Consider the following 27,359-nt stretch of genomic DNA (forward strand, 5'->3'; position numbering starts at 1 on the left):
TGCGGGCCTGCTTATGGTACGCCTGATCTTTTGCTTTACCTGAAGGACGAAAGGGGCGAAAGGACGTGCCTTTGGCCTTCGACACAGAAGGAGCTGTATTAGGCAGACAGGCAGTTTTGGCAGTAGCCAAGTCAGCCACTATCTTATTTAAGTCCTCCCCAAACAGAATATCCCCCTTGAAAGGGAGTCCCTCCAGGGTTTTTCTAGAGTCCAGATCCACAGACCAGAATCTCAGCCACAATATCCTGCGTGCCAGGACTGACGTAGTAGAGGCTTTGGCTGCTAGGATACCGGCATCAGAAGCCACCTCTTTAATATAGCGAGAAGCTGTGACAATATATGACAAGCATTGTCTAGCATGGTCAGAGGAGATTTCAGCTTCTAACTCCAAGGCCCATGCTTCAATAGCCTCTGCCGCCCATGTAGCTGCAATAGGGGGCCTTTGTGCAGCACCCGTGAGGGTGTAAATCGCTTTTAGACAACCCTCCACACGTTTATCTGTAGGCTCTTTTAGAGACGTGATGGTAGTGACAGGTAGAGCTGAGAAAACCACCATCCTAGCCACATGTGAGTCTACTGGAGGAGGCGTTTCCCAATTCTTAGACAGCTCTGGCACGAGGGGATAGCGAGCCAGCATCTTCTTTTGAGGCACAAACTTCATACCCGGGCTTTGCCAGGGTTCCTGACGTATATCCACTAGGTGGTCAGAGTGAGGTAAAACTTGTTTAATCATCTTATGACGCTTGAACCTATCTGGTTTCTTAGGAGGAACGGATGGCTCGGGATCATCCGTAATCTGCAGAATTAATTTAATAGCCTCCAAAAGATCAGGAACATCCACATGTGAACTACCCTCCCCATCAGCCGTATCTGAGTCAGAACCTGTGGGGTCAGTGTATGTGCTGTCTTCATCAGACGAGATGTCAGTGACAGCAGTGGAATGTGAGGAGACGAGCGCTCGCTTAGAGGACTTTTTAGTAGTCAGGGACTGGTTTAACTTCTTTAATTGAGCAGATAAATTGTCCGCCCACGGCGGGTTAGCTGCAGGGACCACATACGGTTGTACCGGCATTGGGGGTCCCATAGGTGGTGTTAGTTTATGAACTAGCGTATGCAGAAGCGTGGAAAAAGCGTCCCACGGAGGGACAGTATGTGCCTCCGTTGCCACAGTCCCACTGGGGGGCAAGGAGCCCCCAGAACCAGAGCCCACAGCTGCTATATTCTCCCCATATGTGCCTGTGGCTTCAGCAACACCAGCAGTGTGTTCCACCCCAGAACCGTTACCCTCAGAAGCAGACATGATATAACTTGCAGTATGAGGTAACACAGAACAATTATTAGCAGCACTATATCCCTAAACCCAAACCCCTGCGCAGTGTAGTCAGCACCAGCAGAGATAAAAGGAGAGATATGGTGACTAAATCACAGAGAAAAATATGTAATACAGTATATCTTTGTGAAAATCCTATATTAAATAACACCTGACGCACCAAGCCCCCTCAGGTTATAGAATATAGGGATAGCAAGTTGAGTGAAAGACACGAGATGGACACCACTCAGCTATCAATGCACACACAAATAGTCACAGTTTGTACAATGCAGAGGTTATTACAGACAATAATACTGCACTGGACTAGCTTACACAGCTATATAACAGTAGATATAACACTACACAGTAAGAAACTGGATGTATATCACAGGGTAATTGTACTATAAACCCCTGACTAAATGCACTCTTTCTTACTAACATTGACTAAAAAGGCAGGTAGAATACTTAAGTGTCATGTAAAGGCACAGCGCTGACAACCAGGCGGCTTTACATAGGAGGATTTGCCCAAGCAGTCCCAAGAACAGTGAGCTGAGGAGTAATGGCGCCGCAGACACTGGCAGGGAGTGAGGAAAAGACAGAGATGCAGCTCCAGGGCAGGAACACTTGCTGGAAATGGTGCCCTGGGGCTGAGGTAGGGGCTTCAGGTCTAAGCCTTATCCCCCTTGCTGGCAAAACCACCGGGTACTGTGGGAGATATTAAAATCGGTTTTAAGAGAAAACCTGACCTGCGCCCATGCCCTGGTGATCTAGTGGGATCGCCTGTATCCACCGCCAGCGCGCGCGGCCCGCCTCCCACTGACCGCGATAAAGACCTCCAGAAGCGTGGCCACGCGACCCTGGAGAGCCCCAGCCGTGTGTGTCTAACATGAAGAAAACCGGAGCCTCCGCTGTAGGTACCCGGCAACCAGGGCTCGGGAGTGTACAGCGCCGCTGGGGAGAGCTGGAGCTGCAGCAGTGAATGTCACAAGACATTTACCACCGCTGCTGCCCTTGAAGTCTTCACTTTTTACCTCATAAAAAGCTTTTCTCAGGGCTGCTTGGAGCAGCCCCTCTGTGCAGCACCAACTGACAAACTAAGCTCCTGTGCTGGGAGGTGGGGTGATATAGGAGGCGGCGCTATGCATCTTGGGAGAAGGTCAAAGCTTTGAGCCTGTTGGTGCCTCGGATCAAGATCCTACTCTACACCCCATTGTCCAGACTTGTGGAGCCCAGTGTACCGCGCAGCAGAAAAATCCTTTTCCTCAAAATGTCCGTCTCCCTGGGCACAGTTCCTATAACTGGAGTCTGGAGGAGGGGCATAGGGGGAGGAGCCAGTTCACACCCATTCAAAGTCTTATAGTGTGCCCATGTCTCCTGCGGATCCCGTCTATACCCCATGGTTCTTGAAGCATCCCCAGCATACTCTACGAACTAAGAGAAAAGGATTTACCGGTAGGTATTAAAATCCTATTATATATATGTATGTGTTTTATTTATTGGGTTTTATGTGCATGTAATTTTATTCATTTTATTATTTTCATTGATTATAAGGATTAAAGGCTTTATTCTGTTCGTATCGCAACCACAGTTTTGAGAAAGGTGCACTCTGCGCATGCACAGGTACCGTCCTGCACGTGTATGAGCAGGTAATGCAATTGGATCGCATTAATTGCTAACGCCTCTGCCTGACTGACAGGCAGAATTGTTCCCGGGGCGGCGACCAAGCGTTTTCGGGGCAGCGTCGGGGAAATGGGGGCATGTCTGCGGCGGTTTAGGGGTGGCTGAGTGTTGTCACACGCAGCCGCTCTGATCTAGAAAATGGCGGTGGGACTCCTGCCATCGCAGTGGGTGGGTCGCATGTTGGGCGGCCTTGCCCTGCGATGGGTGGCCCTAGCCTGCGGTTTCAAGGATTGCAGATTCTGATAAAAAGCAGAATCTGCAATCTAAAGTCTTAAATATCTTCCGTTTATACTTTTTTTGCGCTTATATCTCCTTCGTGATTTTATTCCTATAGATTTTGTCTGGGTTCCAGCTACCCTAAAATTAAGAAACACAAACAAAGAATTGCCACAAAGCGCCTAGGAGAACAATACCCAATGATTGAATAAATTGATAATTGCTCTGCCACATGCGCTGCCACAGAACACTGTGTGCGTGTTCAATAGCAAGACATAAGATGAGGAAAGAAAAATGGCTGCGCAATGTGTAAGAGCATGTATATACTGATTAGGAGCTGACATGTGAAAATATAAAAATGTTTTATTATATAGATAGCATTAGTTTAGCACATAAAAACAATATTATGGTGCAAAAAAACAAAATACAGAACAAAAACACCTTGAACTTATGAATCTATAAGGAAATAATATCCTCCGGTTTTAATGAGGAAGCAAGTCAAATTGCATGTCCATATGTGGATCCACAATCAGATGAGCAGCTGAATAACAGGTATCTATAAACAGAAGCCGAAATGAGAAATCTGAGTGCGGCAATATGCAAAACTGCTGTATGAATGAATACCTCTCCGTGGGCTGGTCCCGACCGAGCGTCCTCGGTCGTATGTTCCTGCAGTGCCCAGTGTTGAATAATGCAGCAGAAGGAGAGGACGTATTTATCCCTGAATAGATGAAGGCAGTTACTCAGCGGCGTGCTGGCGGAGGTCACCGGCGGCAGTTGGTAAAGCCGTGACCGAAGCCGAGGTTTCTCTGTAGCTCACCCAGATGATGGAAATCACCGGCAGCAGATAGAAAAGCCGGGACGGGAGTCCAAGTGTGACGGGCTCAGCATGCGGATGGAAATTACCGGCGGTGGAGGAGGAAGCCGGGGCAGAGGCCGAGGTGTCACAGGCTAAGGGCAGCAGCTTGCTACCTGTATGGTGAATGAAGTCAAGGTGTGCAAGTAGGCGGGGTCCTGACGCGTTTCGTCACAGATGTAGATACACCTTTGATAAAGTCACATGATCTGTGACGAAACGCGTCACCCTCATCTGGGTGAGCTACAGAGAAACCTCGGCTTCCGTCACGGCTTTACCAACTGCCGCCGGTGACCTCCGCCAGCACGCCGCTGAGTAACTTGTCGGCTTTACTGGCTTCAGCAGCGGGATTTTCCTGGTCATCCTGAGTAACCGGAGAGTTATACAGAAGATCTAATACTGCGTCCCCGGATGCCGCAGATTACAGAAGCCGTCAGGAAGCATCTCCATACACAAGACACCTGCCGCAGCTGATGGAGGAACACACAGTCTTACACCATCACTTCGGTCTGCAACAGGTTATGGTTTGTGTTAAATAGAGCACATTACAAGCATCATGAGAAAATCAACCACATCCCTTCACAAAGTGTGGGCTCCCTGGACCTCATGGTTCAAACAACCGCTCCTTAAGCTTTAAGCATATTCTACACCTGATATCAGTTGGCTTCTCCCCCCGCTCCTTAAGCTTTAAGCATATTCTACACCATTTCTCCTCCTTTTTATATTGGAAGAGAGGGCTTATTTTGCACTACCTCAGTAAATTGCACAAAGGGGGTAATTCAGATCTTATCGTAGCAGCAAATTTGATAGCTAATAGACAAAACAATGTGCACTGCACGTGGGGCAGATATAACATTTGCAGAGAGAGTTAGATTTGGGTGGGTTATATTGTTTCTGTGCAGGGTAAACACTGGCTGCTTTATTTTTTTTATTTTTACACTGCAATTTAGATTTCAGTTTGAACACACCCCACCCAAATCTAACTCTCTCTGCACTTGTTACATCTGCCCCCCCCCCCCCCCATCCAGCGCACATGGTTTTGCCCATAAGCCAACAAATGTGCTGCTTCGATCAGATCTGAATTAGGCCCAATGATTTTTCATGTAGGCGGGGACCCAATTTACTGAATCAGGAAGATATTTTTCTCTGGTACTCAAAATAAGTGAGATTAAACTGCACAATTTCACACATATGGTAACAGCAGTATTTTTATATACACACTGGGGATCCTTTAGAGTGGCCCATATTTGCACACTGAATATACAGATGTGTCCTCATACATCTTGCTTCAATACACTGCGCAGCGGCAGATGCCTGGTGTGAGTGAGCTGACAGGTCCAATGCAACTCCGTTAGCGCCAAAACAACCCAACCTTCCTGGCGCTGTGATTAATCAGATGAAGTGCCGAAATTCTCAGGGGTAATTGGTTAAGCCCCTGTCGGGATCTCCCTATACGGGGCACAGCTTGTTACACAGCACGACTATACCGGCCGGCCGGTGAGAGCATCGGAAAACCCTAGTGCTAAGGGTTTACTGGTGAGCGTCTATCCCCAAGTACCCACGGGACTCCAGATAAGGCTAGAATTAAAAGCAATAGCCGGGAGGGGAACGGAGGATTGCCCAGAGAAAAAACAGGCATAGAGACATTGCTACAAGGTAGCTATAACAACAAATTATATGGTGCAGTGAAACAAAGATCGAGTTTTGCATAAGAGTTATGATGTTTATGCAGCCTTATTATATGTGAATGGAAACTCACAGGTGTGAGAGAGCACGGACTTCCATATGTGCATAGGAATGCCTTAATTGCTTAATGAAAATAAGAATTTACTCACCGGTAATTCTATTTCTCGTAGTCCGTAGTGGATGCTGGGTACTCCGTAAGGACCATGGGGTATAGACGGGCTCCGCAGGAGACTGGGCACTCTTAAAAGAAAGATTAGGTACTATATCTGGTGTGCACTGGCTCCTCCCTCTATGCCCCTCCTCCAGACCTCAGTTAGGGAAACTGTGCCCGGAAGAGCTGACATTACTAGGAAAGGATTTGGAATCCAGGGTAAGACTCATACCAGCCACACCAATCACACCGTACAACTCGTGATAACTATACCCAGTTAACAGTATGAACAATAACTGAGCCTCTCTCAACAGATGGCTCATACAATAACCCTTTAGTTAAGCAATAACTATATACATGTATTGCAGAGAGTCCGCACTTGGGACGGGCTCCCAGCATCCACTACGGACTACGAGAAATAGAATTACCGGTGAGCAAATTCTTATTTTCTCTGACGTCCTAGTGGATGCTGGGTACTCCGTAAGGACCATGGGGATTATACCAAAGTTCCCAAACTGGCAGGAGAGTGCGGATGACTCTGCAGCACCGAATGAGCAAACTCAAGGTCCTCCGCAGCCAGGGTATCAAACTTGTAGAATTTTTGCAAAAGTGTTTGAACCCGACCAAGTAGCAGCACGGCAAAGTTGTAAAGCAGAGACCCCTCGGACAGCCGCCCAAGAAGAGCCCACCTTCCTTGTGGAATGGGCTTTTACTAATTTAGGATGCGGCAGTCCAGCCGCAGAATGTGCAAGCTGAATCGTGCTACAGATCCAGCGAGCAATAGTCTGCTTTGAAGCAGGAGCACCCAGCTTGTTGGGTGCATGCAGGATAAATAGCGAGTCAGTTTTTCTGACTCTAGCCGTCCTGGAAACAAAGTTTCAGGGCCCGGACTACGTCCAGCAACTTGGAATCCTCCAAGTCCCTAGTAGCAGCAGGCACCACAATAGGTTGGTTCAAATGAAACGATGATACCACCTTAGGGAGAAATTGGGGACGAGTCCTCCATTCTGCCCTTTCCATATGGAAGATCAGATATGGAATTTTACATGACAAAGCCGCCAATTCTGACACACGCCTAGTCCAAGCTAAGGCCAAAAGCATGACCACTTTCCACGTGAGATATTTTAGCTCCACGGTCTTAAGTGGCTCAAACCAGTGGGATTTTAGGAAATCCAACACAACGTTGAGATCCCAAGGTGCCACTAGAGGCACAAAAGGGGCAGAATATGCAGCACCCTTGTAACAACGTCCGAACTTCAGGCAGTGAAGCCAGTTCTTTTTGAGAGATAAAGGGATAGGGCCGAAATCTTGGCCTTTATGGATCCTAATTTTAGGCCCATAGTCACTCCTGACTGTAGGAAGTGCAGGAATCAACCCCCCTGGAATTCCTCTGTAGGGCCTTCCCGGCCACACACCAAGCAACCTATTTTCGCCATATACAGTGAAAAAGTCTTGCTGTCACGTCTTTCCTAGCCTTTATCAGCGTAGGAATAACTGCATCCGGAATGCCCTTTTCCGCTAGGATCCGGCGTTCAACCGTCATGCCGTCCAACGCAGCCGCTGTAAGTCTTGGATCAGACAGGGTCCCTGTTGCAACATGTCCTGACTGAGAGGCAGAGGCCATGGGTCCTCTGAGAGCATTTCTTGCAGTCCCGGGTACCGAGTCCTTCTTGGCCAATCCGGAGCAAAGAATATTGTTCACACTCCTCCGTTTATTACAATTCTCAGCCCTTGGGTCTGAGAGGAAGAGGAGGGAATATATAGACCGACTGGAACACCCACGGTGTTACTAGTGCGACCACAGCTATCGCCTGAGAGTCCCTTGACCCAGCGTAAAACCTTTTTTTATCTTTTTATTGAGGTGGGATGCCATGTAGTCCACCTGAGGCAGTTTCCATCAATTTGCAAAACTGCGTGAAGACTTCCTGATGAAGTCACCACTTTCCCGGGTGGAGGTCGTGTCCACTCCCGGAATGAACACTGCTGACAGTGCGCTTACTTGATTCTCCGCCCAGCGAAGAATTCTGGTGGCTTCTACCCTCGCCACCCTGCTCCTTGTGCCGCCCTGGCGGTTTACATGAGCCCTTGCGGTCTGACTGGATCAGAACCGGTTGGTCGCGAAGCAGGAACTCCGCTTGACTTAGGGCGTTGTATATGGCCCTTAGTTCCAGGATATTGATGTGAAGGCAAGTCTGTTGGCTTGACCACAAACCTTGGAATTTTCTTCCCTGTGTAACTGCCCCCCACCCTCGGAGGCTTGCATCCGTGGTCACCAGGACCCAGTCCTGAATGCCGAATCTGCGGCCCTCGAGAATATGAGCACTCCGCAGCCACCACAGGAGAGACACCCTGGCCCTGGGGGATAGGGTGATTAACCGATGCATCTGAAGATGTGATCCGGACCACTTTTTCCAGTAAGTTCCAATGTCCTTGCATGGAATCAGCCGAAGGGGATGGCCTCGTATGATGCCATCATCCTTCCCAGGACTCGAGTGCAGTGATGCACTGACACCTGTTTTGGTTTTTAATAAATTCCTGACCGGTGTCATGAGCTCCTGAGCTCTCTCTATCGGGAGATAAACCCTCTTCTGGTCTGTGTCTAGGATCATGCCTAGGCGAGGCAGATGAGCTGTAGGAACCAACTGCGACTTCGGAATATATAGAATCCAGTCGTGTTGCCGTTTCACTTCCAGAGAAGGTGATACGCTGTCCAGCAACTGCTCTCTTGATCTCGCTTTTATGAGGAGATCATCCAAGTATGTGATAATAGTGACACCTTGCTTCCGCAGGAGCACCATCATATCCGCCATTACCTTGGTGAAATTGGTAATGACAATCCCGTACCGCAATTCTGAGGTACGCCTGATGAGGTGGATAAATGGGGACACGAAGGTATGCATCCCTTATGTCCCGATTCATTTCAGGCTTGCAATGACCGCTCTTAGCGATTCCATCTTGAACCTGAACCTTTTCAGGTATATGTTCAGGGATTTTAATACACTACGGGTCTAACCGAACCGTCTGGTTTCGGGATTATAACATGGTCGAATAATAACACCCTCTTGTTGAAGGAGGGGACCCTTGACCACCACCACCTGTTGAAGATACAATTTACGAATTGCAGTTAACACTGGCTCCCTCTCTTGGGGGGAAGCCCGCCGGGTCCTCGGTGAGGGGGCATCTTCTCACAGTCCAGCCTGTATCCCTGCGATACAATTTCTATTGCCCAGGGATCTAACAGGGAGTGAACCCACTTGTGGCTGAACTTACGAAGGCGTGTCCCCACCGGGCCTAGCTCCGCCTGTGGAGCCCCAGCGACACGCGGTGGATTTTTGTAGAGGCCGGGGAGGACTTCTGTTCCTGGGGACTAGCTGTGTTGTACAGCTTCTTTCCTCTGCCCCCGGCTCTGACAAGAAAGGACGCACCTCAGACTTTCTTGTTTCTTTATTCGAAAAGCTGCATTTAATAATGTCGTGCTTTCCTAGGCTGTGCAGGAATATAAGGCAAAATATCAGAATTACCAGCTATAGCTGTGGAGACCAGGCCCGAGAACCTTTCTCCACACAATCCTCAGCCTTCCATATGCCTCTTAAGTCGGCATCATCTGTCCAATGTATATTCTACAGGACACGTCAAGCAGAAATCGACATAGCTTTTGTCTCTAGGACCCAGTATACTCATGTCCCTTTGGGCATGCTTTATAATTATATATCTATCACTTAAGACAGCATACTAGGGTCTCAATCTCTGCTGATAAGGTACCTGTCCACGCTGCCACAGCGCTATAAACCCATGCCGACACAATCGCCGGTCTGGGTAGTATACTAGAATGTGCACACTATCTGCAGGATCCCTGAGAATAGCTAGTGCAAACAGGACACCCAAGGGGAAGATTCTCAACACATCCTGGCCCTAGTGGGGAAAGGATCCAGCCTGAGAATTCTCTTGTGGGAAGCTGCCGTCTCTTGTATGGAGATTCCCGCTCTTTTTCCTCATGAGAGGAGGGAAATTTACCTCAGCATTCTTCCCCTTAACATGTGTACTCTCGTGTCAGGGACAGATGAGTCATCAGTGATATGCAAATCATCTTTTATTCCAATAATCATATATTGAATATCTTTTAGCCCTCTTGGCTGTAACTTTGCATTATCGTAGTCGACAGTGGAGTTAAACTCCGTGTCGATACTTTGTTATTTTGGATAGTGAACATAGAGAGACTCTGAAGGACTCTGTGACATAGGGACAGACCAGGGTAGATTTCCTTTCTGTTCCCTAACCTTTTGTGCAATAATTTTACCTCAGCACTTACACATATCCAAACAGGTGTCGGCGTTGTCGACGGAGACACCCTCCCACACACATATCCGCTCTATCACCTCCTTAGAGGAGCCTTTTACCTCAGACATGTCGACACACACGTACCGACACACCACACACACAGGGGATGCTCTATTTGAAGACAGTTCCCCCACCAGGCCCTTTGAAGAGACAGAGAGAGAGTATGCCAGCACACACCACAGCGCTATATAATACAGGGATGTACACTATACTGAGTGGTTTTTCCCCTATAGCAGCTTATATACACAGTTTTGCGCCTAAATTTATGTGCCCCCCCTCTCTTTTTTACCCTGTGTGTACCAGGATACTGCAGGGGAGAGCCTGGGGAGCTTCCTTCCAGCTGAGCTGTGAAGAGAAAATGGCGCCGGTGTGCTGAGGAAGAAGCCCCGGCCCCCTCAGCGGCGGGCTTCTGTCCTTTTATGTACTTTAATGGCGGGGGTTAATGCACATATACAGTTTATCAGACTGTATTATGTGCTTTTCGCCAAGTAAGGTAATCTAATTGCTGCCCAGGGCGCCCCCCCCCCAGCACCCTGCACCCATCAGTGACCGGAGTGTGTGGTGTGCTAAGGGAGCAATGGCGCACAGCTGCAGTGCTGTGCGCTACCTTAATGAAGACCGGAGTCTTCAGCCGCCGATTTTCAACTTCTCTTCGTTCTTCTGGCTCTGCAAGGGGGACGGCGGCGCGGCCTGGGACCGGACGACCGAGGACTGGGCCTGTGTTCGATCCCTCTGGAGCTAATGGTGTCCAGTAGCCTTAGAAGCCCAAGCTAGCTGCAAGCAGGTAGGTTCGCTTCTCTCCCCTCAGTCCCACGTAGCAGTGAGTCTGTTGCCAGCAGATCTCACTGAAAATAAAAAACCTAACAAATACTTTCTTTTCTAGGAAGCTCAGGAGAGCCCCTAGGGTGCATCCAGCTCTGGCCGGGCACAGATACTAACTGAGGTCTGGAGGAGGGGCATAGAGGGAGGAGCCAGTGCACACCAGATATAGTACCTAATCTTTCTTTTAAGAGTGCCCAGTCTCCTGCGGAGCCCGTCTATACCCCATGGTCCTTACGGAGTACCCAGCATCCACTAGGACGACAGAGAAATATAGAAATACACGGACTGCCTTAACATTGGTCATTTAAAGAGGTTTTATTCCTGAAAGAATACATTTTAATAAGTGAATATATATTCTGAATTGCATTTGTGTACAGCAATTGTTGTTTTTTAGATTTAAGATACTGGCCGGTATCAATGTGATGTATATTGTTTTATATAATTATTAAAAATCATATCAGATTGAGGTAGCGCATTCTCATTTGTTTTTGTAAAAAAACATATTTCTCTTCTGTCCGTTAGCGCCAGGTGTCTTTTTTGCCGAACATACGTCTTACTCGCACTGCTATGCTACATAAATGCAGATATAGCCGTGGTTGCACAGAGAATAGAGTCATCCTATTCACATCGTTACTCGAATAAGATGCATTTTAATGGAAAAAGTCACCCGAAAAGACGCCACGCCACGACTAGAAGGGCTGTTGAACATGCAGGGAGGCTCGACGCGAGTGGACACATCTGTATGTAGGAAGAAACATAGGCAAGGACAGGCTTGCTTATATGTATAGTAAAAAGCATCTAAAACACAGTAGCACTTGCACTAGGTGTAGCAAGTTGTGTATGCTTAACCCCAATGATAGTATAGAGAAGCAACTGGACAGTGTTAGTAGTAAATACTAAAGTCGCTTTACCCTATTTGTACCAAATACAATAATGTAAGCAGGTGTCATATACAAAAGAGAAAGAATATGGGGGGTCATTCCGAGTTGATCGCTAGCTGCTTTCGTTCGCTGTGCAGCGATCAGGCAAAAAAAAGGCACTTTCTCGCATGCGTATGCGGCGCAATGCGCACGCACATCGTACTATTACAACGAACGTTGTAGTTTCACACAAGGTCTAGAGAAGCTTTTCAGTCGCACCGCTGGCTGCAGAGTGATTGACAGGAAAAGGGCGTTTCTGGGTGTCAACTAACCGTTTTCAGGGAGTGTTCGAAAAAACTCAGGCGTGCCAGGAAAAACGCAGGGCGTGTTCGTGATGTCAAAACAGGAACTGAACAGTCTGAAGTCATCGCAAGCGCTGAGTAGGTCTGGAGCTACTCTGAAACTGCACAAAATAATTTTGTAGCCGCTCTGCAATCCTTTCGTTCGCACTTCTGCTAAGCTAAAATACACTCCCAGTGGGCGGCGGCATAACGTTTGCACGGCTGCTAAAAACTGTTAGCGAGCAAACAACTCGGAATGACCACCATGGTCCTAACTGCTATTCAGTGAATAGTATTTGCAACATAATACAAACATTAATACAAATAAAATAACATGTTTTCTCTTTCAAATATCATTGAAATATTTCCTGTGGTAGTCCAAATGGAACTTGTGCAAACTGTAACTTTGTATAATATAGAAGCGACTGTGATTAACCCTTTATGACTCATTGCATGTTTCCAATGTATCCCAGTGATGACACTGGTAAAGTAGACAAATGAGTTACTTGTAAAGTGGGATACTCACCTCATGACGAGCTTTCAGGGTAAAGCCATCTTTCAAACTTGCTGCGGCCGTTACAAGCCGGACAATTTTCATAATATTTCCGTACATTTAAATGGACATTGGGAATTGAATGGCAACCGTCATCACAATACACTCTGCGTAATAAATTTTTTTAATGATGTCAATTTAAATGGTTAAGGGGTCATAAAGGGTTAAGGGGGAGATGTACTAAGCAGTGAAAAGAGCGGAGAAGTTGCCCAATCAGCTGCTCTGTATAATTTTACAGTATGCAAATTATAAATGTTACTTCATTGCTGATTGGTTGCCATGGGCAACTGCTCCACTGGCTCACTTCTGCACTCTTTTCACTGCTTAGTACATCTCCCCCTGTGTACTGTCAGCTGGCGAGGGCATTACACATGGAGAGGATACCGGGCTTTATTCCGTCAGATGCAAACAGAGAAGCAAAAGGTATCTGAATACGTTGATTTGTAAAGATAAATATTCGTAAACCTGTAGCTATGGCTCACTCCCAGTTATGTACCCGGGTCTGGTGCAGCTGGAGTCGCAGGTTCACTATGGGAACTGAAAATGCTAAACATCTAAATACACAATAGAAGCACAGTACAGAGAGTGGCCATATAGAGCCGATAAGAAGTAATTAAGTGGACTGGAGTACCTGAAATGTGAGGCAGATGCAAAGAAGATCATTTTTATTGTTTTTAGTAAAAACACACTTGACAAAGAATCAATGAGAACATATCGATATGCGCACCATGGGCTAATGCCCCTTTTCCACTAGCTTAAAAAACACGGGTAAATGCATGGGGGGGCGCATTTACCCGTGTTTTTGCAAGTGGAAAAGGGCCAACCCGCAAAAACCTGGATCAAGTGACCCGTGAATCCTACCCGGATATCTACCTGGGTAGGACACGGGAATGATCCGGGAAGGGTTGTAGTGTAAACGGGAGCCGCGTCGTTGTGACACGGCTCCCGTTTACACTGTATGGCAGGGCGGTGCCTCTCCCAGCGCCGCCCCGCTAGCAGCGTCACCAACCCGGCAATATGCCGGGTTGGTGACTGCTGATGGAAAAGGGGGCTGAGCACGGGCCGCAGCCGGGTAGCACCCGTGTCAGGCTCCCAACTACGACCCGTGCTCATAGATGGAAAAGGGGTATAAATGTAATAGCCTGCGCGAAGCAGTAAGTGCGGGATTTTGTGCGAGTCTGGCAGGATTTCTAAAGAGGCAATCATTTACACGGCAAAACAAACCTGGTGATGCCGTGTAAATAGTTGCCACTTTAAAAATCCGGCTAGAGAAAATCCCATACTTCCTGCGTCTTGCAAGCTATTACATTTAGCCCCATGTGTTACATTTCAAGATGCTTTGACACTGGAGGACATCTATATAGTCCAAGTTAGTAAAAGAAAGGTTTGATGGAATGATCTATTACCTCTGCAGTAGTGTTGAAGATATAAAAAAACATAAAAAAGGTACAAGATATAAAAAACATAAAAAAGCTTGAGACATGCAAGATATAAAAAAAATAAAAAAGCTTGATATATGCCACTCACAAGATTCTTAGAAACCCTGTACTCAAATATTACGTAAATAAATATAAGGTCATGGTATTATAACCCTCTAATATTGCAGTTTTCCTATATTTTAAATATACATTTACTCAATGGCTATCAATTTCATAAATTTATAAAACCACATGATATAAAGTCTGATCTTTCTAGAAAAATATATAACACATAAAAAGGGGATTTGAACAATAGTCCTCAATAGGAACCAACCCAGTCCTTGTAACAAGGTACAATAATTTCTGTATACATATTTACAGTTCGGAGCCACCTTAAAATACAGTAACGATTTAATGGTAACTAGGCCGCTGCAATAAACGGTGATATGGCTGTTTCAGGCGGTTGACTGTTCAAGTTGTGATATCTTTGAAGTGCTCAAAATATCGGTTAGGAGGCTCTCTCTGGCCATCTGCATTCGTCTTTGTGCCCTCAGAAAAGCATCTGTAGAAGGTGACATATTACACCATCAGAAGTGATCAGCCACACAATGAATCACTTAGTATTGCTTATTAGATTTGTATATACAGGTTGAGTCTCCCTTATCCAAAATGCTTGGGACCAGAGGTATTTTGGATATGGGATTTTTCCGTATTTTGGAATAATTGCATACCATAATGAGATATCATGGTGATGGGACCTAAATCTAAGCACAGAATGCATTTATGTTTCATATACACCTTATACACACAGCCTGAAGGTCATTTTAGCCAATATTTTTTATAACTTTGTGCATTAAACAAAGTGTGTCTACATTCACACAATTCATTTATGTTTCATATACACCTTATACACACAGCCTGAAGGTCATTTAATACAATATTTTTAATAACTTTGTGTATTAAACAAAGTTTGTGTAAATTGAGCCATCAAAAAACAAAGGTTTCACTATCTCACTCTCACTCAAAAAAGTCCGTATTTCGGAATATTTGGATATGGGATACTCAACCTGTACCTATTCCTCTTGCCTTACTGCAACCTATTATCATTGACAATCAGCCAACTTACAGAACTTTGGTTCATATAAGGTCCCAGCAAAATGAGAAGAATATACAGAGAGTATATTTATGGTTCTTATCAGTGTATATTTAGATTTATTTGTCCTTTTGAAGAAATAATTTTTATTCAGCAATTTATCCATTCAAAGGGCCGAATTCAATTACCCATGGCACTTACCATGTGGGTTCCGGGTTAATTGGCTGGAGCTAGTCAATTGCAGCCCAAAGGCTACACTTGGGGGGTCATTCCGAGTTGATCGCTAGCTGCAGAGGCAAAAAAAACGGCACTTCTGTGCATGCGGCGCAATGCGCATGCGCGTCGTACTTTTAAAACGGATGATGTAGTTTCACACAGGGTCCAGCGAAGTTTTTCAGTCGCACTGCTGACCGCAGAGTGATTGACATGAAGTGGGCGTTTCTGGGTGTCAACTGACCGTTTTCAGGGAGTGTTCGAAAAAACAAAAGCGTGCCAGGAAAAATGCAGGCGTGGCTGGACGAACGCAGGGCGTGTTCGTGACTTCAAAACAAGAACTGAATAGTCTGAAGTGATCGCAAGCGCTGAGTAGGTATTGAGCTACTCTAAAACTGCAGAAGAAAACTTTGCCGCCGCTCTGCGATCCTTTCGTTCGCACTTCTGCTAAGCTAAAATACACTCCCAGTGGGAGTAGCATAGCGTTTGCACGGCTGCTAAAAACAGCTAGCAAGCGAACAACTTGGAATGACCAACAGATTTCTGTTCGCACTCTCCTGAGGTGAGAACAGAAATCCATGGTAAATAGGGCTTTTGGGGGTTTACCATGGCTGCAAGTTAGAACAGCTCTGGGAAGTAAACTTGGGAGCTGCAGCCGTGCAGTAAGTCCCATGGTTAATTTAATTTTTTTCTCCAAAGTCTACATTCTACATCACCACATTATCTGCGTCCCGTTCCAATATATATTCCCCTCATTTCCTGCCAATTATCAGCACTCACAGAAACATTTCATCTAAACACTCCATCCATTCTGTCACCCACTCTTCATGTAAGAAACGTATATTAAGATCACACATTTTGAGTACAAGACATCTCAGTGCTTTATAATGTGGATAACACTGTTCACAATAAAATATTCCATATTATACAGTACATTTCTTTTCCAGTAGCGTAATGAATGTTGTTTGCGCCAAAGGCAAATAAAAAAATTAAAAAATGTGCGCCGCTTGATAACCTTTCCTTAAAATTCTGTCTGTGAAGTTATATTTATCAACAAAACACACACACACAGGAAATACATATTAGGAAAACGTCAGAGCAATGCAAAACATTATGAGAGGCAACTAAATAGTGCAGATATTCAATATACAGGTTGAGTATCCCATATCCAAATATTCCGAAATACGGAATATTCCGAAATACGGACTTTTTTGCGTGAGAGTGAGATAGTGAAACCTTTGTTTTTTGATGGCTCAATGTACACAAACTTTGTTTAATACACACAGTTATTAAAAATATTGTATTAAATGACCTTCAGGCTGTGTGTATAAGGTGTATATGAAACATAAATGAATTGTGTGAATGTACACACACTTTGTTCAATGCACAAAGTTACAAAAAATATTGTCTAAAATGACCTTCAGGCTGTGTGTATAAGGTGTATATGTAACATAAATGCATTCTGTGCTTAGATTTAGGTCCCATCACCATGATATCTCATTATGGTATGCAATTATTCCAAAATACGGAAAAATCCCATATCCAAAATACCTCTGGTCCCAAGCATTTTGGATAAGGGATACTCAACCTGTACAACCTTTTCTCATCCCTCATTCGCTCCCAAAGTCCACGACTAACAAAAATATTTCAACGCTCCCAGAACCTTCGTCCACACCTCTTATCAGCGCCTCACCTTTATTTCAATTCTTCCTTTAGCTGACACATGATGTAGCCCTACATGAAATGACTCACTTCCTCCAACCTCTCCCTTCATCACAAACTCAGCATGTGCTGTTGCTATTCTCTCTTTCCTAAAACTTCATATACCTACACACACACACACACACACACACACACACACACACACACACACACACACACCTGGCATAAATGAGAAATGGGCAACCAGGGCATATGCACCACCATATTTATGCCACTTATTCGTATAGTTGGCGAGCTCTGGGCTGCAACAGTGTATTTGGGACGCAGTGATGCTACATGGATCGTCACTCTTTTGAGGTCAGTGAAGAGAGAACAGTTATACAACAGTTGGACTGCTCCTCTCTCTCTCTCTCTCTATATATACACATATACTGTATATATTTATACACAGCCTATATAGGAGCTTTAGCATCACATCTCACGCTGGCTTTTATGCGCTCTGTCTCCAACACTCCCCACCCTTCCTTCTCTCTCCCACACAGTCACTCTCTATCGCCGCCCCCTCACGCCAGTGCATGTAAGTGAGAGGGATCAGATGTCAGAAAAACAGTGATTACATTCCAACTTGATCATATCAATTTTTTTTTAATTTTTTTTATTAGCAGTCAATTTTATTATGTAGACTAGTAAACGGACCTTGCATCGCTGGGTCACCTCAGCTGCCCTGCCTAGTCATACTTTATGCCATATTCCCAGTCCTCTGCTGTCCAGCCATCACTACATACATACATACATACATACACCCACACACTAATAAAGAACCCATAAACCCCTCACCCTTCGGTTCGTCATGCCCCACCCCATTACTCTGTCACCTAAATGCCATCCAGATAGTAACACATGTTTAAAATTACAATGCCAACACGGTTAAAATGCTTGAAATAACATTTCTTCGGCACCTGCAGTCTCCTGTAAACATTACACGGTTGGCATTTTGACTGTCAATACCATAACAGTCTAGCTGAGTTTGGTATGATTGTGTTTCTGGAACAATTCCTGAACGGTGCACAATAGAAATTGTAACTAAACAAATGACCACTAGGTGGCGCAGCACACACAAGCCTATGAAAAGAAATACGTACCACGGACATTCAGAATGGAGGTTTGCTGGCTGGAGCCTCTCAGACGATCCAGCATGCTCTGCTTTCGTTTCCTCAGAGAGCTACTGTCAAGGAATGATCTGCAGAGCAACACATGCATTATAATGAAGTTATGACAACACTCACAGAGGGAGAATATAACCTGTGTCGAGCACAGCGAGCCACTGTGGCAGCAGCGTGGCAAACACAGCAATCCTGCAAGGGGCTTTCTAGTGCTCGCCCCGCTGCCAGCATACTGGCGGACGGGATGCCGCTGTCGGTATCTTGACAGCTGGCATTCCGGCCGCCAGTCAATAGTATGTAAAGTCTGTAAAGTAAGTGGTCTCTACACTTCTGTACAGCCCATAAGATACAGGAGCACAACACAATCTCAGATTATGGGGGAGATGTACTAAGCCGTGATAAAAGTGGGGAAGTCAGTGGAGAAGTTGCCCATGACAACCAATCAGCTGCTCTGTATACTTTTATAATTTGGTTGCGAAGGAGAAGAGAGACTCTTTGTTGGGGCACGCTTGAAAAACTAAAACTTAACTTTTAATATGAATCTCATTACAATATGGTACACAAGATCAACACACATATAAACATTTTTATGACACTTTTAAGAAAAGACCATAAGTTTGATATAGCCCTTCTCAATTGTGTTTTTTTTTAAATTTGTTAAAAGAAATGATTCTCAATCATGGAATAATTAAGAGTAATCAATCTACAATTAATGTAGCTGATAAGGATGACAGTGACACCTGAGGTGAAAATATTAGAAATTGAATTTAAATGTCACAGGATAATGGATAATCTTTAGCATAAAGTGCATAGTAATTACATATGTTGCAAATATGCTGCGATTATGATCCTTACATAATTACCTGTGGAAAAGATATAACCTGGTAAGGGTTTGATCTGCTACTTAGAAGTTTATGTCAATAAAGTACAATAAATAAGAAAATACTTATTGTAGATATGTAGAAAATCAGAGAAGCTACATGGATAAGAGAAGGGAAATAAAGGTGTGAAAATGGTAATGGTCAAAGGTTGCTCCAACACCTCAGTTTTTCACAAACACAGAGATATTTATTACTACACCTGATATTCCCTAGCAGTCTCCCAAATAGGTACTAATCAGGCTATTCACTGCTTAGCTTCCAAGATCAGGCGAGGTTGGGCGTACCCAGTGAAATATGGTAGTAATGACACCTAGATTGTGAATACAATGGTATATGGTTATTGGCATATACCAAAAGAAGTACCAATAAAAACTGAGGTGTTGGAGCAACCTTTGACCATTACCATTTTCACACCTTTATTTCCCTTCTCTTATCCATGTAGCTTCTCTGATTTTCTACATATCTACAATAAGTATTTTCTTATTTATTGTACTTTATTGACATAAACTTCTAAGTAGCAGATCAAACCCTTACCAGGTTATATCTTTTCCACAGGTAATTATGTAAGGATCATAATCGCAGCATATTTGCAACATATGTAATTACTATGCACTTTATGCTAAAGATTATCCATTATCCTGTGACCTTTAAATTCAATTTCTAATATTTTCACCTCAGGTGTCACTGTCATCCTTATCAGCTACATTAATTGTAGATTGATTACTCTTAATTATTCCATGATTGAGAATCATTTCTTTTAACAAATTAAAAAAAACCCACAATTGAGAAGGGCTATATCAAACTTATGGTCTTTTCTTAAAAGTGTCATAAAAATGTTTATATGTGTGTTGATCTTGTGTACCATATTGTAATGAGATTCATATTAAAAGTTAAGTTTTAGTTTTTCAAGCGTGCCCCAACAAAGAGTCTCTCTTCTTCTTCGCAACCTCGTTATGTATTATTGACTCTGGGTGCACCACCAACAACCTCCTTGATTACCGATACAGTCAAGTCCTATATATTTGTACTGTTGGTTCACAAGGGACAAATTCTTTAAGAGCCCATTATAAAGAAATTTTCACAATCCTGTGCGGCACCAATTAACCTTTTTTTTTTTACTTTTATAATTTGAATACTATAAAAAGTATACAGAGCAGCTGATTGGTCGCCATGGGCAACTTCTTCACTGGCTCGTTTCTCCACTTCCATCACTGCTTAGTTCATCTCCCCCTTATGTTAGCTGTGGAGCCAAACTCCGGGATGCTTTGAGTATGACAAATCTGACCCCATCGCACCACCAAGAAACCTAAGGGTACTGCGTCTGATGTCGGAAATAGAGGGATCACAGCAAGAATTGGAGATATCTAGTGCGGTCCCTGCTTCATACATTGGGGTGATAATTTATATTTGCGGGAATATGCTGCAATGTCTAATGATAAACATGCCACAAAGTATTTAAAATAATGAATAATAGTAATAGACTTTCTCATACGTCCTAGAGGATGCTGGGGATGCTTCAAGAACCATGGGGTATAGACGGGATCCGCAGGAGACATGGGCACTTTAAGACTTTAAAAGGGGTGTGAACTGGCTCCTCCCTCTATGCCCCTCCTCCAGACTCCAGTTAAATTCTGTGCCCAGTGAGACTGGATGCACACTGAGGAGCTCTCCAGAGTTTCTCAGAAAAAAGACTTTGTTAGGTTTATTATTTTCAGGGAGACCTGCTGGCAACAGGCTCCCTGCATCGTGGGACTGAGGGGAGAGAAGTAGACCTACTTCTCTGAGTTCAAAGGCTCTGCTTCTTAGGATACTGGACACTATTAGCTCCAGAGGGTCCGATCACTTGGTGCGCCTAGCTGCTCGGTCCCGGAGCCGCGCCGTCACCCCCCTTGCAGAGCCAGAAGATAGAAGCCGGGTGAGTATTAGAAGATCAGAAGACTTCAGTGACGGCAGAAGACGGCTTGTTGAGGTACAGCGCAGCGGCTGCTCTGCGCGCCATGCTCCCACACTGAGAACGGCACTGCAGGGCAGCATTTATCCTCAATGTAGCCACTGGCAAAAGAGTACAAAGTGCCTGGGCACTGATTACAGACCCCCGCCAGTATAAAAATATGAAATTAAGCAGGACTGAAGCGCGCCATTAAGGGGGCGTGGCTTAGCCCTCACAGCTCTGACCAGCGCCATTTTCTCTTTACAGAAGCTACAGAGACGCTGAACCTGGCCTCCCACACTGCTGTACAAGTAACAGGGTGGAAAACAGGGGGTCAAGAGATTTGGTGCTAATTATTGGAATATAAAAGCGCTAGCAGGTCTGGGCAGTATTTTACTCGCTTCAGAACTGGGATAGGCGCTGGGTTGTGAGCTGGCAGAACTCCCTCTGTTTCTCTCTAACAGGCTTCGTTGTGGGTCTGTCTCCTATAGCCCCAGTGTGGTTGTGGGTGTCGTTACGTGTATGTCGACATGTCTGAGGCTAAGTGCTCTTCTCAGGAGGAGGCTGGAGTGGGAACAGAAAAGACTGGGGGAGTGACCATGTCGGCACCGCCGACGGCTGATTGGGTAAATATGTTGAGTGTTTTGAATGGTAATGTGGCTCAGTTGACGAAGAGATTAGATACATCTGAGTCTAAAAGCCAGACATGGAGGAAATCCATGGAAGAGGCATTGTCACAAGCTGAGACCCCTTCGGGGTCACAGAAACGTGCATTTACCCAGTTAACAGATACAGATACCGACACAGACTCTGATTCCAGTGTCGACTATAGTGATGCCAGATTAAATCCTAAATTGGCTAAGAGCATTCAGTACATGATTGTGGCAATAAAAGGAGTGTTGCATATAACAGAGGACCCTGCTGTTCCTGAAACTAGGGTCAGTATGTATAAAGGAAAAGAAACCTGCAGTCACTTTTCCTCCCTCTCATGAACTGAACGCTCTCTTTGAAAAAGCTTGGGAAAATCCTGACAAGAAGGCACAGGTTCCCAAAAGAATTCCAGTGGCACATCCCTTTCCTTTTGGGGACAGGGAAAAGTGTGAGTCAACCCCCACGGTAGATAAAGCTCTGTCGCGTCTATCCAAAAAGGTGGCGCTTCAGTCTCCTGACACGGCAGCCCTAAAGGATCCTGCGGATCGCAAGCAGGAAAATACACTAAAATCTATTTATGTCACTACGGGTTCACTACTCAGGCCTGCCGTTGCGTCGGCATGGGTGAGTAGCGCTATTGAAAAGTGGGCAGATAACTTGTCATCTGAGATTGATCCCTTAGACAGGGATAACGTGCTTTTGACTCTGGATCATATCAGGGATGCTGCAGCATATTTAAAAGACCTCTTCATATCTCACAACTTTAATCTGCTGGCTATAACAGAAACATGGCTCACACAATCAGACACTGCCTCCCCTGCAGCACTGTCACATGGTGGTTTCCACTTCTCACACACATCTAGGCCTAATAATAGTAAAGGTGGTGGGGTCGGAATCTTACTGTCACAGTTTTTCACATACACTGTTCTAACTCAGGTTCCATCACTCGCATTCACCTCATTTGAAGTTCACTCTATCAGGATTTTCACCCCCTTCTCTCTGCGTGTTGCAGTTATCTATCGCCCTCTTGGGCAACCTAAACAACAATTTCTAGAAGATTTCTCTGCCTGGCTCCCACACTTCTTATCCTCGGACATCTCCACCATCATTATGGGTGATTTCAATATAGCTCTTGACAGTCCACAATCTGTTCATGCATCCAAACTCCTCTCTCTAACCTCCTCTCTTGGCCTAACCCAATGGTCCGACTCCTCTACTCACCATGAGGGCCACTGCCTTGATCTTGTGTTCACCAGGCTCTGCTCAGTTTCCGAATTCACTAACACTCCTTTCCCTCTCTCTGATCACAACCTGATCACCTTCACAATCTCTTCTATTACTTTAAATTCTAGGACACTAAAACCAAGCAAGCCTCCTCTAACCCGCAGAAATACTAACAATATACATTTTCAACAACTTTCCACTTCTCTGCAACAACTGCTCTCACCAATCTCTACATTTACTACACCTGACACTGCTGTATCACACCTGCACCAGACCCTAGAGCAGGGGTGGGCAATTATTTCAGCTGGGGGGCCGCTTAACACTTCCAGTGAATGTTCGAGGGCCACACACATGGGCGGGGACTAATATGAATGACAAATATTTGTAGGAGTAAGTCCTGGGCTGCGCAGAGACTGCACAAAGTAGATTTTTGCAGCTCTGCGTACACATACGATCGTACACTTGCACGGGTGAATTTACATTCCCCCTGGGGGCGGCGACTACCCGAACGCAGGACAGCAAAATTTGCAGCACAGTGATCAGGTCTGAATCAGCTTCTTAGTCAGCAGTTGCTGAAAAATAAGACCCGTTATAGGGCCCAATTCTGACCCGGTCGCAGCTGTGTATTTTCGCACAGCAGATGATCGGGTCTGAACTGCGCATGCATTGCAGTGCGCAGGCACGTCGGTCCGCCGCGCTGGGGAGCGTCGGGCAGTGATGGGATGGTGCGAACAAAGCGATCGTACAGGCGATCGCAAGGTGATTGACAGAAAGAGGCCGTTTGTGGGTGGTAACTGACCGGTTTAGAGGAGTGCACGGAAAAATGCAGGAGGGACCAGGCGTTTGGAGGGAGGGTTTCTGACGTCAGCTCCGGCCCCGATCATCCCACTGGAAGAGTAAGTCCTGGGCTGCGCAGAGACTGCACAAACTTCTGTTTCTGCAGCTCTCCTGCACATGCGATTACCCTCCTCCCCCTGTAGGCGGTGACTACCTGATCGTAGCAGTGCAAAAATCACACCCTAGCGATCAGTTCTGAATTAGGCCCATAGTTTTTTATATATATATATATACACAAAGTGTAGTAATCCCGGCACTCCCTCTCCAAATGGCAATGTGCTGCAGTGCCCTCCTAGAGAAACAATGCTGATCCTCAATATAATGGATGGAGACAGGCGGCACTCAAGCAGACTCAAATAGAGTGAAAAAAGCGGTCCGTTTATTGATCCAATATGGATCAATAAACGGACCGCTTTTTTCACTCTATTTGAGGCTGCTTGAGTGCCGCCTGTCTCCATCCATTATATATATATATATATATATATATATATATATATAACTATAAAAACATAGTATTATATACATATATATATATACATATGTATATATATAACTGTAAAAACACACACACCATGTGTGTAGCCCCCTCAGCGATAGCGATGCGCGGCCCCGCACATCGCTATCGCTGCTGCTAGATTGCATGCAGGCCAATCTAGCGGGTCGCTCACTTCACCCGCTGGGTGAAGTGATCGCCCCCCCTCGTCTCCCCCCGCACGGTCAGCACAGATCGCGCTGTGCTGAGCGGCAGGAGAAATGTGTGCTGAGCGGTTCGCTCAGCACACATCTCTCCCAAATCGGCCCGTGGGTACTTGGCTTAAAAAACATATCCAGTAATAAAAAAAATAAAAATAAAAAACTGCTGAAAACAAACAAACAGCATCCTGTGTAATGCTGTTATCAATCGTATTCACAGCTCCCCTCTCCCTTAAACCCATATAGTAGTCTCTACCCCCCTTCCCCCACCCCTGAACCCACATAGCAGTCAATACCCCCCTTCACCCCTTCCCCTGAACCTATACAGCAGTCTCTACCCCCCTCCTCTCCACTCTCCCTCCTCCTCCTCCTCTCCCCCCCGCCCTCCTCCTCCCCCCCCCCGTACCCATATAGCAGCTTTACCTTAGATGTGTTTTTTTCACTGTGGCAGATCTGCTGCCCAGATTATCCACCTTCCCTGCCAGATCCGCTGCCCGCTGCGCAGAGCCGCTGCTGCTACCCGCTGCACTCTCCTGCCGTGGCTCCGCCCCTATGCCGCCCAGCGCCTGATGTCACAGAGGAAATCCCGGTCAGCAGACCGGGTATTTCCTCAGCGGCGCTGCGTCTCGGAGCTTCGTAGCGCAATGACAAGCGGCTCAGCCGGGCCGCTTGTCATTGCACAGTGGTATGGGACAGCGGGCCAGGCAGAATCGGTTCGCGGGCCGCATCCGGCCCGCGGGCCGCATGTTGCCCACCCCTACCCTAGAGAGTGCCCTTGATGAAGTGGCTCCAGCTACCCATCACACTCCACGTAGGCTTAGATGCCAACCATGGCACTCTAAATCAACAAGACACCTACAAAACTGTCACGTACAGTAGAACGTCAGTGGCGGAAATCTCAGAATCCAAGTGACTTTCTCACATATAAGACTACCTACCACTCCTATCGTCAGGCCCTGGACACTGCCAAACAAACATATTTCCAATCTCTCATCTCTTATCATGCCAACAACCCCAAGTGACTTTTTAATACATTGAAATCACTTCTTTACCCTCCCTCACCTCCCCCACTAGCTACTATCCGTGCACAAGAACTTGCTTCCTACTTCAAGGATAAGATTGATAAAATCCGAGATGAAATGGTATGCTCTAACTCAGCCAGTGACCTGCTCAATTCCCTACCTGAACCCTCTGGCACTTTCTCTTCATTTGATCCCACAAGTGAAGATGAAGTATCAACACTCTTTTCATCCTCCTACTCCACTACCTCTCCTCTTGATCCTATACCCTCACAGGTCAGTAAAACTTTGTCTCCTGTGCTTATCCCAACCTTAACTAAAATCTGTAATCTCTCTCTCTCTACTGGTATCTTTCCCTCTCTGTTTAAACATGCAGTCATTACTCCCATTCTAAAAAAACACAACTCTCACCCAAACACACTCTCTAACTACCGTCCCATTTCTCAGCTACCCAGTCCCTCCAAGCTACTTGAGAGGCCTACACTTGCCTTACACACTTTCTTAACTCGCACAACTTATTGGATCCACTTCAGTCAGGCTTTCGTGCCCAACACTCCACAGAGACGGCACTGACCAAAGTAGTGAATGATCTAGTCACTGCAAGATCAAAAGGCCATTACACACTACTTATTCTTCTAGATCTCTCTGCTGCTTTTGACACTGTTGACCACTCTCTTCTCATACAAACACTACAATCCCTAGGTCTTCAGGACACAGCCCTTTCTTGGTTCTCATCCTACCTATCTAATCGCTCTTTCAGTGTTAACTTCTCTGATTCTACCTCCTCTTCTCTACCTCTATCAGTCTTAGGTCCTCTGCTTTTCTCAATCTATACCTCCTCTCTTGGTAAACTAATCAGCTCCTTTGGATTTCAGTATCATTTGTATGCTGATGATACTCAAATCTATCTATCCTCCCCAGATTTGTCACCACCAGTATTGGATCGTGTCACTGGATGCCTGTCTGCCATTTCATCTTGGATGTCATCTCGCCACCTCAAACTCAACATTTCCAAAACCGAATTAATTATTTTCCCACCAGCTAAGAGTAGTTACCAACCTGATATCTCTATAACTGTTGACAATGCAACTATCCACCCCACCCCACAAGCTCGTTGCCTAGGTGTCACCCTTGACTCTGAACTGTCCTTTGTTCCACACATTCAATCTGTCTCTAAATCATGTTACATGCACCTTAAAATAAGAATTTACTTACCGATAATTCTATTTCTCATAGTCCGTAGTGGATGCTGGGGACTCCGAAAGGACCATGGGGAATAGCGGCTCCGCAGGAGACTGGGCACAAAAGTAAAAGCTTTAGGACTATCTGGTGTGCACTGGCTCCTCCCCCTATGACCCTCCTCCAAGCCTCAGTTAGGATACTGTGCCCGGACGAGCGTACACAATAAGGAAGGATTTTGAATCCCGGGTAAGACTCATACCAGCCACACCAATCACACCGTACAACTTGTGATCTGAACCCAGTTAACAGCATGATAACAGAGGAGCCTCTGAAAAGATGGCTCACAACAATAATAACCCGATTTTTGTAACAATAACTATGTACAAGTATTGCAGACAATCCGCACTTGGGATGGGCGCCCAGCATCCACTACGGACTATGAGAAATAGAATTATCGGTAAGTAAATTCTTATTTTCTCTGACGTCCTAGTGGATGCTGGGGACTCCGAAAGGACCATGGGGATTATACCAAAGCTCCCAAACGGGCGGGAGAGTGCGGATGACTCTGCAGCACCGAATGA

General features: G+C 45.6%; 1 protein-coding gene and 1 pseudogene across 2 annotated transcripts in view; both read right to left on the minus strand.

The window, feature by feature from the left end:
• Positions 1 to 14,623: 14,623 nt before the first annotated feature.
• Positions 14,624 to 27,359, minus strand: part of MKS1 (MKS transition zone complex subunit 1) — a 154,163-nt gene continuing 141,427 nt past the window's right edge. For both annotated transcript variants that reach the window (XM_063956152.1, XM_063956153.1), the window contains 2 exons: positions 18,341 to 18,438; positions 14,624 to 14,792 (listed from right to left, as the gene is read on the minus strand). In XM_063956152.1, coding sequence (XP_063812222.1) covers positions 14,686 to 14,792; positions 18,341 to 18,438 — 205 coding nt within the window. In that variant the 3' untranslated portion in view covers positions 14,624 to 14,685. The remainder of the gene's footprint in view (positions 14,793 to 18,340; positions 18,439 to 27,359) is intronic.
• On the minus strand, positions 19,430 to 19,548 carry LOC135052364 (5S ribosomal RNA; annotated as a pseudogene).

The sequence above is a fragment of the Pseudophryne corroboree genome, chromosome 2 (assembly GCF_028390025.1).
Source record: "Pseudophryne corroboree isolate aPseCor3 chromosome 2, aPseCor3.hap2, whole genome shotgun sequence".
In the NCBI taxonomy this organism is placed as follows: Eukaryota; Metazoa; Chordata; class Amphibia; order Anura; family Myobatrachidae; genus Pseudophryne; species Pseudophryne corroboree.